The following is a 13,703-nucleotide window of genomic DNA, read 5'->3' as shown; positions in this document are numbered from 1 at the left end:
CAGAAGCCCATCACAGCTTGCACAGATGCTAAATAATAGCAGTATCAACACACACTCAGCTTTATAATTCAACGTTTGTATGAATAGCAGTAAAGCCACAGCAGATCAGTGCAGAAAGTTCACTCCATCCGGATGTAAAAGGAGAGAGAGCTCAAGCAAGTGTACTTGCAGGTGGTGCTCCCTTGGTAAAGCATAAGGAGGGAAGCCTGTAAGTCATCTGCAGAATGCACAGTATCACTATCAAAATGACTAAGAAAAAAAAAAAGTAAGCAAGCTCGTAAGATTATTTCTTATGTGAGCAGACAATGAAGAAACTGTGATCACTCCCTGGACAACAGAAACGGCAGCACAGAACAAACCTCACCTACGAAAGCCAATTCGTACACTTACGTCTACTGCTCAGACGCTGCTCCTCTGGGCCGTCGGGGCAGCACGCCGCGCGGCGCCCTATGCAGACAAGGCAGAGCTCGCGCTGGCGCCTTGCGCGCTGGCCTGCCCGGCCAAAGGCGCCCACAGACCCCCGCCTCGGCGGGACGGCGGCCGCCCCCCTCTCGCGCCGCCGGGGCCCTGCCGCACGCGGCCCGGGTGCCCCTGCGCGGGCGAACCTGTAGCGGCGGGAAGGAGTCACGTGTCGGCGCTAGGACCCGGGCGCCCCCGCTCTGGCGTGGGAGGGGCGAGCAGCCGGCGACCTGCCGCACCAAAGCGCGCCGCAGCCGGCGGGGCGCAGACGGGCTGGGGCGGGTCCATCTGGGCGCACGGGGAGAGCGGGCAGCGGTGCGGCGCCAGCACGGGCATCCTTAAGCTGAGGCGCGGGACGTGACTCAGGTACTGAGGTGGAGCCGTCGCGCGTGATGCTGCGGAGTGCCTGGCTGGCGCCCGGGGGTGAATGCCACGGGGAGTGCGGGGGTTCCGGAGCCGGGTGAGCCGATTCCGGAACTCCGGGCAGCCCGAGGGCGCGTCTCTGCGTGGGGCAGCCCGGACCGGCGAAGGCGCTCGAGCGCGGCCGAAGCTTTGGGCGAGCGCGGCGCGGCTCCATCCCTCGCCCAGAGGCTGCTCGGGGCGCCAGTGGGGCGGTGGGCGCGGCACGGACTGTTCTCACCCCCCTGGGACCACTTCACGTGGGACGGCGGGGCTTCCCCCTGCCGGGCAGCGTTTCTCCCGGCGCATGGGGCCAGGCGGGCGCGTTTCTTCCCCGGGGAACCCGCGCTGCGGTACGGCTCGCCCAGCATCCCCGCCGCCGTCGGCCTGACAGCGCTGTCCGGGCGCTGAGCGGTGCTGGCGGCTGAGCTCCACTTGGCCGCTGCAAGGGAGAGCTGCCCCCCGCTTCCCCCTCTGACGGACGAGTCACGCCTAGGCGCGCGGTGCCGCCGGCCGCAGCGCACGTACAGTGCCACACCGGTGGCTCACGAGGCACTCGCCAGCTCGGGCTTTGTTCTCTCCATCGCTGGCTTCAGACCGGGACCGGGAGACGAGGGTCTCCGCGTCCAGCCCCGCCTCCACGATCCCTTCGCTGCTGCTCACCTTTCATTTCAGTGTCGAGCCCCGGGGGTAAATTCCGGAGTTCCCTTTGTCACGGCAGTGACATTTGACATCCGCCAAATCGAGCGACGCGCATTCTGAGGGACCGTCTCCCTCCTAAGGGCATCGCCGCAGCCCCGGGCATGAACTCCGTTACTCGGTTTTGCGAGCGCTCTGAGAACGGGGAGGCGATGGGAGGCAGACTCGCGCGGCCGCCTCTCTAGGCTGTGTGAGCACCTGCGGCGGCGGCGGCGACCCGAGCGCTTGGCGGGAGCCGTCTCGGCTCCGGGCGGCGCGGGCTACGTGCTCGCCCCGGAGCGCCGCGCGGGCGGCCGTGACCGTTGCCGTTGGCGGCGCCGCGACTGCCACCATTGTTCGCCCGAGCCCGCTCCTCCCCCGCGCGGCGGGCCGCCGCAGCCCCTCTACGTTCGCTGAGAGAGCCCTTTCTTGCTACTGCTCATAATCCACGTGAAAAGGTCTTCGGCTTGCCTTACTCTAAACGGTTCTGTGGAGAAAAGGAAAAGTGCACAAAGGTGAGGTTTTAATTGTAGCAATACGTCTTCCTCATCGGCACAGACCGTTAGCACTGGTTGTGGAAACGCACTCTCGTTCAGCGGGTTTGCGTGCTTTTTGGGTAAAGCACTTGTAAAGCCGCTTAGTTGAGGATGTCACAGAGTGAAGTCATGTATGGTTTTGCAATGTTTATTTCAGAGGGAGTGGCAGTTTGTTAAGGTGTGGCAGTCAGCAGTTTAAAAATGTAAAACAATCTATTAGTACAGTACACCTGTTGTTCAGTTGGAAGTATAACTTAAGGTAAATTACAGAAATATTAAGGTGACATTTTAAATTGTGACTAAAGTGGGAATTCACATATCTTGATGTATGACACCATGTTACGCAGCTGCACTGTCCAAAGTGATCGTGTAAAATAACACCTCTTAAACCAGATGATCTTTTCCCACAGTATTCATCTATGTGTGCTAACCTAGCTTGAGATACAGTGCATGTGAATGTAGCAGGGTAGTTCCATGGTATTCTGCAAAAATAAGCACGTATGTCCAGCTGGTGACAGGACTGGACCCTTAATTAATATTTATCTAGCTCTGTCACTTTTTGGTTTCATGCTAGACAAAATAAGGACGCTTCTCTACTATAAATAATCAACAAGAATTTCTGTTTTTCTAAAGCTCCAACATGGTTTAAAGCTACCATAGATGCAGGGCTGAAATTCATTTTTATGATACGTGAAGAATGAAATTTTAAGTATTCAACTGAAGTTGGGATTCTGCAACTTCTATTTTTGAAAGCATATGGAAAGCAGCCATATTTTTTTTTTGCAACCGAAGGCACGTTTGCCACTTTTTCTGTGCACACAGAAGGGGCATACGTTGTCTGGTCTTAAGGTGCTGCTGTGATGCTGACATTAGTGCACTTACTGTAGTGGATGTGGTGTAAAAAAACCCTATAGGCTTTAGAAAAGTAAGTCTACTTCTCCAGAAACTGGGCATTTGATACAGAGACAAAAGTAGGGAGGCTGACACTGCTATTGTTACAGAACTAGTATGTTTGCTTCAAAGGTGGTACCTGAGAAGATTGAACTGTTAGTTACTGTTGTATTTGTCATTAAAATATTTATGCAAGAGTTTATCTCAAGATTATAGGGGCTGTTTCTTTCTTGTTAAGAAGAAAGCCACATTAATACTTCTTTAAATGTAAAATTAGTATGCAGATCTACGGCTTATTCTTTTGCTTATGGCCCAGTGTAAGTGAGGGGTACTTGTTGGTAATGTAAGGTCATTAAGGAAACATAAAACAACCCCAAGAACCAAAACAAGAATGTAATCTGGTTTTCCTATGCAATGTAAAGAATGGGCTTCTAACATTTGCATTTAGATAAATTAAAAAAATAATAAGCACAACTTCCCCTGTAGAGCACTTTACCCAGATAATAGAATCTACACTGGTTAGTATTATTTGCTACACGGTAGTGTGAATTTACTGTGTCATTGCAGTCTGCTAGTAACTTGTGATGTACGTTACTTACTGTGCTGTAGGAGTGAACACTAAAATGGTTTGAGGCTTACTGGGGACTGAAGATTGAATGTTGGTATGGAACATCACCTACAGATACAGACAACACAGAATTACTGTATGGTTTATCCTAGGAGTTTTGAGAGAGAGATAAGAAAATCATGAAAGCTGGCAAACCCTTAAGAAAGGCAGATGCAGCAGAACTGGAAAACTGTCTCTGGTGAAACAGGGGAGGCCAAAATAGAAGAGCGAAGATTGCTGTGGGGCCTTGCAGGGAGGCCAGGAGGTCAAGTCAGGCACCGGTAAATATGGTAATGATTCTGTAGGGACCAGGAGTTTGAACCAGCCTTTGGAAATTAATGTATAATTCAACTGGCTGATACTTAAGCAGGGAAGCCACAAGAAATGCATTACTGTGTCACACCAGCAGCCCATCAAAATGGCTTGTACAAAATACCTAAGATTTAGTTGTAATAAATATGAATTAAGGATATACGCATTAGTGCTTTAGACCATCAGGAAAGAGTTAAAATCATGCTGAATAGGCAGATGTCAGTGACGTCAATGCAGAGGGTAGTTGTTTTATATGTAGAGAGCTATCACCAGGGTCTGGAGGATATTAGCCTAAAATTATTTTTGCAGGGGTCATTTCCTGCAGAATTTCAGTAGAGTTGGTTCGTTTTAGGATTCTTCACTCAAACCCATGGATAACATACAGCTTTTGTTTGGTCTGCTTAGATTTTAATACCCTTGAGCAAATATAGGAGGTTTGTGACTCCTATTAACATAGTATTGAGCAGCCTACACTTTTCATTGTATCTACACTCCCAACACCCTATGAAGAGGGAATCATTATTCTCTTAATTCCACAGCTAAGAAACTGAAGGAAGATCTCTACATTGCTCAGCGTAGACCATCTTCCTCATTTTGTCATTATACAGTTCTCACTGGGGTTCCAGACTGACTTCCAGTCTGAACTGGGTTCCCTACATGGAAGTTTGTTTTATTTTTGATAACCATTATTTATTTCTATCCTAGGAATTCAAGTTTGGGTAGATTTCTGCCATAGTTAAATTAATTCAGGAGAAGTTCTCAAGCTATACAGGTCAGTCTGTGTAGTCAGAAATGTCCTTTCTTCTGCTGACCATAAAGTACTGCTACGTAGTCAATAAGGGTATTGGCTAAACACAAATACTAGTTTCTTGTCATTTCCAGCTGCTCTTTTTATAACACAGATGCTCTCCTTTTATATAGACTGCACCATCACACCGAACACACCACCTACCATGCTACCTAGAATCACCTAATATTTCCTTCTAACTGATCCTGTATTAGTTTCTATGGCAACAGGAAGATAATCTCGGGAGCATGGAACACCACAGATTTAACTACATTTGCTCCCTTTGCTTTACACATTACCAAAGCAAGAACCCATTTATGACAGGAGGAATCTGGATTAAATACTGACAATACTGTCATGTCTGTTGTGGAGATTCTGAGACTGAGCTGCAGCCAGTTAAATGTAATCCTTTGCCTCTAAACAGGGCTGAGCTAGCAAAAGCAGAAAGCAAAGCAAACTGTTTCAATAGTTATGCAGTAGCCTCCCGTCTGAGCAGGCTTTGGCAGTATCCCAGTACTGAAGTGAAATTGTAAGTAAATATTTTGAATGTGCAAATCAACTGCTAACCCACCTCTTCCAATGCTAACCTCAGTTTGCACGTTTCACGTGGGAATCTCCCCGCTATTCCTTATCAGTCCTTAGGGAGGTGAATACAGTCTAGCCTAATAAGGCACACTGCAACAGGATGAAGGGAACAGGCAGAAGAGCATCTTCTGCCATGCATACAGACACAGGGTTCATTTAGTTCTGCTTAATGGTCTTTTAATTTTGATGTGGTAACATGAACTACTGATGGACTAAACCAGATGAACAAGACGGATGTATGCAAGTGCATATGTAGACCAATCTTAAAACGATTGGTGTTTGAAGATCTGGTATGGTGTTTAAGGTGATTTTTAGCCAAACGTGGTAATAAGACATGACATAAAGAAGAGTAAATGGATGTTACTGTTTCCCCATAGGTTTAATTTTATGAAATGCTGTGAGTAGGGCAGGTTCCCCCGCATTTGCAAGTCTAGCTCCTTCCCCACAACAGAACCTAAAACCGTTTTAGAGACCGTTCCTCTTAGAGCAAGCAAAGCTGGTTGTCCCGTGGGCCAGGTGGAACAAAGTACATGTCTTACAGGTTGCCCTGCTCCGCTGGGCAAGGAAAAGCGCAGGAATGGCCAGGGAGGAGGGTGTTGCCGCCTCTTCTGAGCCAGCCAGGCTCCGCGGGGTGCGTGCCGCGGCTGCAAGCGCTGCGCGGGAGCGCGGGCTCAGCCTCGCCCGCACGGGCTGCTGCGCGCAAGGCGGAGAAAACGAGCCGCGCGGGCCGCGCGCCCGGCTCGCGGGCGCCCCGCCCACCCGCCGAGTCACGTCCCGCACGTCTCAGTGCGGCGGCCGCCAGCGCGCGCGCGCCCTTCTGGGGCGGCCCGCGCTGCCGCACGTCACAGTGGCGGGGTCACGCGGGGCCGCGGCGGGCGGGCCCTGCCCTGGGGCCCCGGCCCGCCGGGAGCGAGCGGAAGCGGCTCCGCGCAGCCTCTGCCCGGAGGCGCGCCGCCCGGCGGCAGGGGGGGTGGTGGCGGGTAGCCGGGCCCCCCTCCGGGCTGCGCGCCGGATGCTGAGTTAATTTCCTGCCCGCCCTGGAGAAACGTGGGTCGTTCGTTTCTGGAAGGAACAAGCGTGCTGCCACGTAGCTTTTAACAGTGATTCATCTCAAAAGACACCTGCCACTTGGGATGGCTTGGATGTAGTTTACTGTGATGGTCCAGCACTGTAGGCGTGCAGAGACCCGCCATGTACCGTCTTTGCTACAGACTCAGTAAAGGAGACTGTCCCCGCCAGTGCGCAGGAAGAAGCACAGAGGTGAATGCCGCGACCCGTTTCTTCCTAGGGCTCAGGATTCCTATCCAGCACTGTGCAAGCAGTCTGGAGAAACTGCAGACTGCTGTTTTTCAACAAAACATGCTCACAGATTATTACTTTGCGTTGCCACTAGATGGTTAATACAAAAGAATAAAAGTTACACAATCCTTCCCCCAACATTTTAAACATTCATTCCAAATGAAAAGTTCTGAGAGTTTGGAAGTAGTGGGAGTGATGATTCCTCCTGCAGCCTGCACTCCTTCTTATTCCTGTTCTTTATACACTTCAGCCGAGATAACTTGAATCAGCATTTTCCCTGTTATCATTAATATTACAGAGCTACCAGTGTCATGACGGACTGCACTTTGTGCATCTACTCCGTGCTGTCTGGTTATTGCTTTAAAAAAAACCAAACCCAACCAGCAAAAAACAATCATTTTTTTGAAGAATGCTTTATACCTGGGATCATGCAGAAGCTATTGGGAAAAACAGTTTTGTAGAGTGGACAGATCTCAGTGTCAGGTGCAGAAATTGCCCAGTCCAACAAGCTATGCATTTTTACATACTCTTACAGCAATCAGCAAATCAGCCATCTGTAGTAGCAGGCACCCAGATGTCCAGTTTTACTGAGGTATTCTGTTTTGCTTGACATTTAACCATTTTACGTTCTAGTTGTACGGACTTAAGACAGATGACGAGTTTGCATCAACTAGACTGTTGTGCTATACAGAGTCTGGTTCTGAAATGGCGCTGTAAGAACTACACAGTTCCCAACACAATCACTGCATAGACCTATATTTCTGAAATCAGAAGCATTCTATAATGAGTAACATCATCTCTGATGTGCAGCTATGCTTGCACTCCTTTTTAGGCACTGTTGTAGAGAAACATTGACCCAATAGGAGTAATCTGCTTCAGGCAGACAGTGATACTGAGCATTGCTGCAGTTACTAACTCCCATCATCCACAAAAACTGCCTGTGCAGATTTTCATTGCAGTTTAGCTTAGGTACTTACTTGATGTGTGAAATCTGATAGCTCATCAGAAGCTCAAAGGGATCTATCTTTTCAAGATATCAGTGCATTGGGACTATATTGCTGTCCTCAGTAGGGAACAAAAAGCCTGGGTGATTTGTCCACTGTTGCACAGAATACTTGTGGATGCACCGTTATTTTGCATCCAGGTCTCCTAAATTATTGTCCAGGAGCTTAAGAGAACAAGGTCTTATAACAAGGATCCCACAGACTTTAATGCAGCAATTATGTATTTGTGATAGTCAAATACACCCCGAATTGCTGTAATGGCTTCAGTTTTTCTACAAAACAGTGATTTGGTTGAAATCCAGTTTTGACTTTGAGAGAGCTGTGAGGGGACGTTCATTTAAAACTCATCTGTGTGCATCTCATTTTTATGTATTTTTTGCAAGCTTTGTAAGGACTAAACCCAAACACGGAATAGTTAAGATTGCACTGCATTGTCAAGATTTGTATTTAAAATAGTCCCATATCTTATTTGTAACTTTAACTGTAGTACAATTTCTGCCTATTTTGGTTAGGTAATTGTCCCCGTGTCTACAGACTGTAATTGCTTTTTGTTTCTTAGGGAACACTCTTGAGCTTCGTCATGGGAGCTGTAGTAGCTGATGATGGTCCATCTGGTGTTAAAGCCCCCGATGGAGGCTGGGGCTGGGCTGTCCTTTTTGGCTGTTTTATCATCACAGGATTCTCCTACGCCTTTCCAAAGGCAGTCAGTGTCTTCTTTAAAGAACTTATCCGGGAATTTGGCATTGGATATAGTGACACTGCATGGATTTCCTCCATTCTGTTGGCCATGCTTTATGGAACAGGTAGGTTTCTGTTTTTGAAACAGTATTGCATCATACAATGATGTTTCTAAATCACACAGCCATTTATAGCATGAATCATGACTGCATATCATTACTTGTGTGCAAATAACGCATTCCAAAGAACTATTAGTCACGTAAATCCAAAAGTTACTTAAGCACACGCAGCTTGCATAGAAAATTAAATCTCTGTAACTCAGTAGGTACTAAAGATGATTAAAAATAAAAATTGCATGGCACTCTGAAGATGAAAAAGACTTAAATATTTGACTATAGAGGAAAGATTTTCTGTATTGGCTTGACAGTACGGACAAAGTATGGAAAGAATCACAGAATCATTTAGGTTGGAAGAGACCTTTAAGATCATCAGCTCCAACTGTAAACCTAACACTGCCAAGTCCACCAAAGAAGAAATGCAAACTGACATAAAATCATTTGTAAAAATTAGTTTATCTCAGCAACTGTAACTTGTTTTTCTTGCCTAGGTCCACTCTGTAGCGTGTGTGTCAATCGCTTTGGCTGCCGACCTGTCATGCTGGTGGGTGGCCTTTTTGCCTCAATGGGGATGGTGACAGCCTCCTTCTGCACAAGCATCGTTCAGATCTATCTCACTGCAGGTGTGATTACTGGTAAGTAGCGTGCATTGTTGAAAATGACTTAGCTAATGTCTCAGCTTTAGGTTGAAGTTTTGTACAAGTGACAAATACCTAAATCATCAGGATCATTCAAACAGGCTTTTATAAAGATGGCATACCAATGTGGAAATAAATTGTATTTTTTTTTTTTTTTTTGTGGTATGCTTAATAGCCACTGCTGTAATCAGTGAAGTGTAACCACGGAGTACAAGAATATTATGGAGGTGAAATGCTTTTAAAAATGTTATCTTGGAATTCTTTTGCCGTTTGAAATAAAATTCTTTTAAGTCACGAATCAGAAAAACTGTAATTATGTATTTTTTAAATAGTGCTATTGTAGGCCGGTATTAATTTTTATGTCGCTTGTTACAGGTTTGGGTCTGGCACTAAATTTTCAGCCTTCGCTCATCATGTTAAACCGTTACTTTGACAAACGCCGACCCTTAGCCAATGGACTATCCGCTGCGGGGAGTCCTGTGTTTCTCTGTGCTCTCTCACCGTTGGGGCAGATACTACAACATGAGTATGGTTGGCGAGGAGGATTCCTTATACTGGGTGGGATGCTGCTCAACTGCTGTGTATGTGGAGCATTAATGAGACCTTTGGAGCCACCCAAAAAGTCTGAAGCTACCAAAGAACCAGCTGAGAAGAAAGTGAAGAAAAAACTTCTGGATTTCAGTGTGTTCAAAGATGGTGGTTTTGTTATCTACACACTAGCAGCATCTATCATGGTGCTTGGCCTCTTTGTTCCCCCAGTTTTTGTTGTGAGTTATGCCAAGGATTTAAGATATCATGACACCAAAGCAGCTTTTCTTCTGACTATTCTGGGATTCATTGATATCTTTGCTCGGCCTATTTGTGGAATGGTAGCTGGTCTTAAATGGGTTAGACCACGCTGTGTCTACCTCTTCAGTTTTGCCATGATTTTCAATGGCTTTACAGATCTCATGGGTTCTATGTCTGTTGATTATGGTGGCCTGGTGGTCTTCTGCATTTTCTTTGGCATTTCTTATGGAATGGTAGGTGCTCTTCAGTTTGAAGTTCTCATGGCTATCGTTGGTACTCAGAAGTTTTCCAGCGCTATTGGTTTAGTGCTCCTGGCAGAAGCTATGGCTGTTCTAATCGGTCCACCATCAGCGGGTAAGTATTCCACTCAGTTCAGAATTCAAACTCGCCTGCATCGCATCCGTTTATACAAATTGTACAATGAGGGAGCAGAGAAAAAGACAAAATGAGTCAGTCGAGAAGTGCATATTGTGCTAGTGTCACACACACTTCAGTGACTTTCTGCAGTTACAATCTGAACTAGTCCAAGACAGGATGGGATGAATCTTTTCCTTCTTGAATCTGTTTCAGGATTGGTTGAATTGCCATCTGGAGATGCTGCGCTTTCTCCACTGAAAGCCTACAGTGGACCTCTCAGTAGATGGCTAATGTCGTATGAGATGAGTTTTATATATACAGTGAATAACTTTTGTGATGTTTAGACTTCTTTAGAGTTGGGATTCAGAATGTGAAACCTGTCCAATTTTTCTTTGGAAAGTACTAGGATAGACTCTCTATACCTATGGTAGATTTGGAGGAGGGAAGGAAACGTGAGGAGGAGAAAAAAATCTTACAAGGAGGACTATAAAACTGGACTGTTTTAAGGAAGGTAGACTGCTTCTGTTGCACGTGTCTCTCAACCCAAGAATAAGTGGACATTGCAGAATATTCAAACTCGTAAATTTGAATTCAAAATTGCAAATTAATTACTAATCAAAGAACACAAATTTTACAGACCCTGAACTGAAAAAAAAAAACAAACACCCAAACCCCACCAGTTCAGTGCCATAAAATGTTTACTGTTTATATAAGATACTAAAAAGCATCATGTATCTTTACCGTGACAGAACCCCTCATGGTAAAAACAGTACTATGCACCACTTCCTTTGATCTTCAGGTTTGGAGAGGCACTTCTTTCACCTTCACCAAGTCCTGTGAAAATTTAACTCGACTGAAACATCAGAATTAGTCAGTTACTCCAGACTTGACTATTAAATTAGATTTGCATTTTAAGTAGACAGTACACTGCCCGTGAAGGAAGGGAAATGAGATTAGGAGCGAGAGGAAGCTGATGATGCGGATCCTGGCCATGGATATACCCATTTTGATCTGAAATACATGGCACTTGTCTCATTTCTTGCATGTAAAGGCTAGGCTGTTTTTATTCTAGTTGAATTGCATGACTCTGTGCGTGCAGGGGAATATGTGTTTTAGCACGTGACATATTATCAGTGAATGTTAAACTGAATTGAAATAATTGAGAAATATTTTGTTATAAACTTGTTAAAATGCTATTTCAAAAAACATGCTTAGATAGTCATGGTACTTCTAAATAGGAGTCATTTAAAAGTTTAAAAAAAGGCAGAAAAAATTTCATTGCAGTATTTTTTAAATTACCTGGAGCATTGTCTTTTTCAGGAAAGCTCCTGGATGCAACAGGGAAATACATGTTTGTTTTTATTATTGCTGGAATTGAAGTTACCACCTCAGCACTCGTATTGGCCTTGGGAAATTTCTTCTGCATTAAGAAAAAATCAGAAGAACCACATACAAAAGAAGAAGCAGCAGAAAGAGAGGAATTAAACAAATCTGAAGACAAAACTCCTGAAGATGCCAAGGTGGACTCTATCGAAGTGGAGCAGTTTTTGAAAGATGAGCCTGAAAAAAATGGCGAAGTTGTAACTAACCCAGAAACGTGTGTGTGAGCATGACAGGAAACCCACAAAGCGTTTAGAAAAGAAAGATTTTCAGCACTATTTATTTTAGAAATAGAACTAGTTTAGGGCTGGGCCATCTGCTTTATTAACTGGAGGCCGGTCAGTTTATCAGGTCTATCTGGAAGCTGATTAGCTAGAAAACCTTTTATCAGAAAATTAGCTTTATCAGTAAAAGGTGGAACATTGTGGTTATACTTTTTTATGTAAACTAAAAAGCTTTTATAAACATAAGTAGAGTCTTGCTATGCATCACCAGAAACTTCTCCCTTGGAAGAGATATAGGAAGATATTTTCAGAAAAGCGGAATTATATGCATGTTGTCAGACAATATTGGTGAAATCACTGTGTTGTGCAGCTAAACATAGTTTCCCTTTCTGTGTTCTTTGTGAAGGGGAAAGAGTTGGAGATGCAGAAAAAACTCAGGAACTTAAAGGTCTCCATTATTGAATTTCTTACTTTTTTTTTGATTTTTAGATTAACTGGCTCAGCCCTAATTTAATTTTGATAATATCTGTTACTTTGATTTATGTAAATGTTATTTCTGAGTTTTGTCTAAACCTGTAATCTTTGTAATTATCATCTGGAAATACTGTACGTGCAAAGGCACATCACAGATACTGTCCTCAGCAGATCATAGAACTGGTATTCCGAGGTAGCACTGAAAGAAAAGAAAATGAGCAGAATCGTTTCTGACAAACCATAAGCAAACAAAGTTAGCCTACATTTGCATACACGGTTTTCAGTACAGTTTCCTTGCAGCACTGAAAAATATTTCAAGTAACATGGAGAAGATGGATATTAGGTTTAGTAGAATGTTGTGAAAGAGTGTCCATTTTGTATATAAAAGAAACAGTCCAAGTTTCCAGATGACCTATAAATCAGAGCAGGTAGACTTGAGGAAGGGACTGGACTATTTTGAAACATGCTGTCCGTCTTTAAAATGAAATGCTATCAACACAGGAAGGCCTTAACATGATGGGTTTTTTTGTTTGGTTGGTTGTGGGTTTTTTGTGGTTTTGTTTTATTTTTTTTTTCCTATTTACTCTACTTCCCTATCCTTCTGCATAATCTATGGAAGGTCAAAGGTGCCATTTTTGCTGGTTGAGGAAACACGATAGAACTGTTGATCATATTTATGACAGCAATGCATAAGAACCAATCAAGAATGGAGTCAGTTCTGCTACTCATTACACAAACAGAATGGGGAGTCTGGCCAGTCTTTAAATCTTCTCTGACATCGGTATGGAGGAAGGAGAAGAAACGGAAACAGAACAGACAAGGCAGTGACAGCACGTCTGAAGAAATGCAGAAAGGGAAAAGATTCATTGTGAGGATGCTGAATAGACAAGGAAGGTAAAAGGAAGGCATTTTATATTATCTTTTTTTTCACCCAAACACATTCAAGAAATGTAGTATTTTACACAAAGTCATGCTCCTGCAACCTACCTTTCAAGCATGTTTATAAAAAGCTCTCTAGGCTTTGTGACTGCAGTAACAATTTTCAAAACAGACTAACTGTAACGGTTTCAGTTTTCTTGTTGGCAGCAAAGGACTATCGGCCTTCAGGTACCAAAGCTGGTCCGCTTAATAACTGAAAAACTAAAAGACCCTAATCCATTAAAACCCTGCATCCCTTTTAAAAATAACATCATTAGTTATTTAATACTTGACCATTTTAACAGAAACATACAGTAAATCCAACCAAGTTCCAAAACCACGAGCTGTTCCCTAATGGAACTATTTCAGATTCCAGCTTCCATTCTGGTAGTTTCTTCAAAATGATTTTGCATTGTTAGAAGAACCTTGCACAGAAATTAAAAAGTTAGGATCATGATGAGGTTTTTTGAGTGATTTTAAAAAGGAATAGACGCTGCTCTGAATAGACTGCGTATTTTTATATTGCATCTAGTGCATTACTTTAAAACCTTTTATTAATTCACTGGCAGGAA

At 44.6% G+C, this 13,703-nt stretch overlaps 1 protein-coding gene across 1 annotated transcript; it reads left to right on the top strand.

Annotated features, from left to right (window-relative positions):
* The first annotated feature begins 657 nt into the window (after positions 1–657).
* SLC16A3 (solute carrier family 16 member 3) lies at positions 658–13,397 on the top strand. The gene is made up of 5 exons (XM_042802318.1): positions 658–825; positions 8,117–8,360; positions 8,843–8,986; positions 9,365–10,132; positions 11,456–13,397. The coding sequence occupies exons 2-5, from the start codon at positions 8,138–8,140 to the stop codon at positions 11,740–11,742; spliced, it is 1,422 nt and encodes a 473-aa protein (XP_042658252.1). The 5' UTR covers positions 658–825; positions 8,117–8,137; the 3' UTR covers positions 11,743–13,397.
* The last annotated feature ends 306 nt before the right edge of the window (positions 13,398–13,703 follow it).

Source organism: Tyto alba, unplaced genomic scaffold (assembly GCF_018691265.1).
Source record: "Tyto alba isolate M040663 unplaced genomic scaffold, T.alba_DEE_v4.0 Super-Scaffold_39, whole genome shotgun sequence".
NCBI classification, from domain to species: Eukaryota; Metazoa; Chordata; class Aves; order Strigiformes; family Tytonidae; genus Tyto; species Tyto alba.
This window is presented reverse-complemented; position numbering and strand designations above follow the sequence as displayed.

Excerpts from the sequence above, each read along its gene's own strand:
- SLC16A3 (XM_042802318.1), top strand. The coding sequence starts at position 8,138 with ATGGGAGCTGTAGTAGCTGATGATGGTCCATCTGGTGTTAAAGCCCCC. Across the intron at positions 8,361-8,842 it reads GGCCATGCTTTATGGAACAG|GTCCACTCTGTAGCGTGTGT; the intron begins GTAGGTTTCTGT and ends TTTCTTGCCTAG. Across the intron at positions 8,987-9,364 it reads CACTGCAGGTGTGATTACTG|GTTTGGGTCTGGCACTAAAT; the intron begins GTAAGTAGCGTG and ends CGCTTGTTACAG.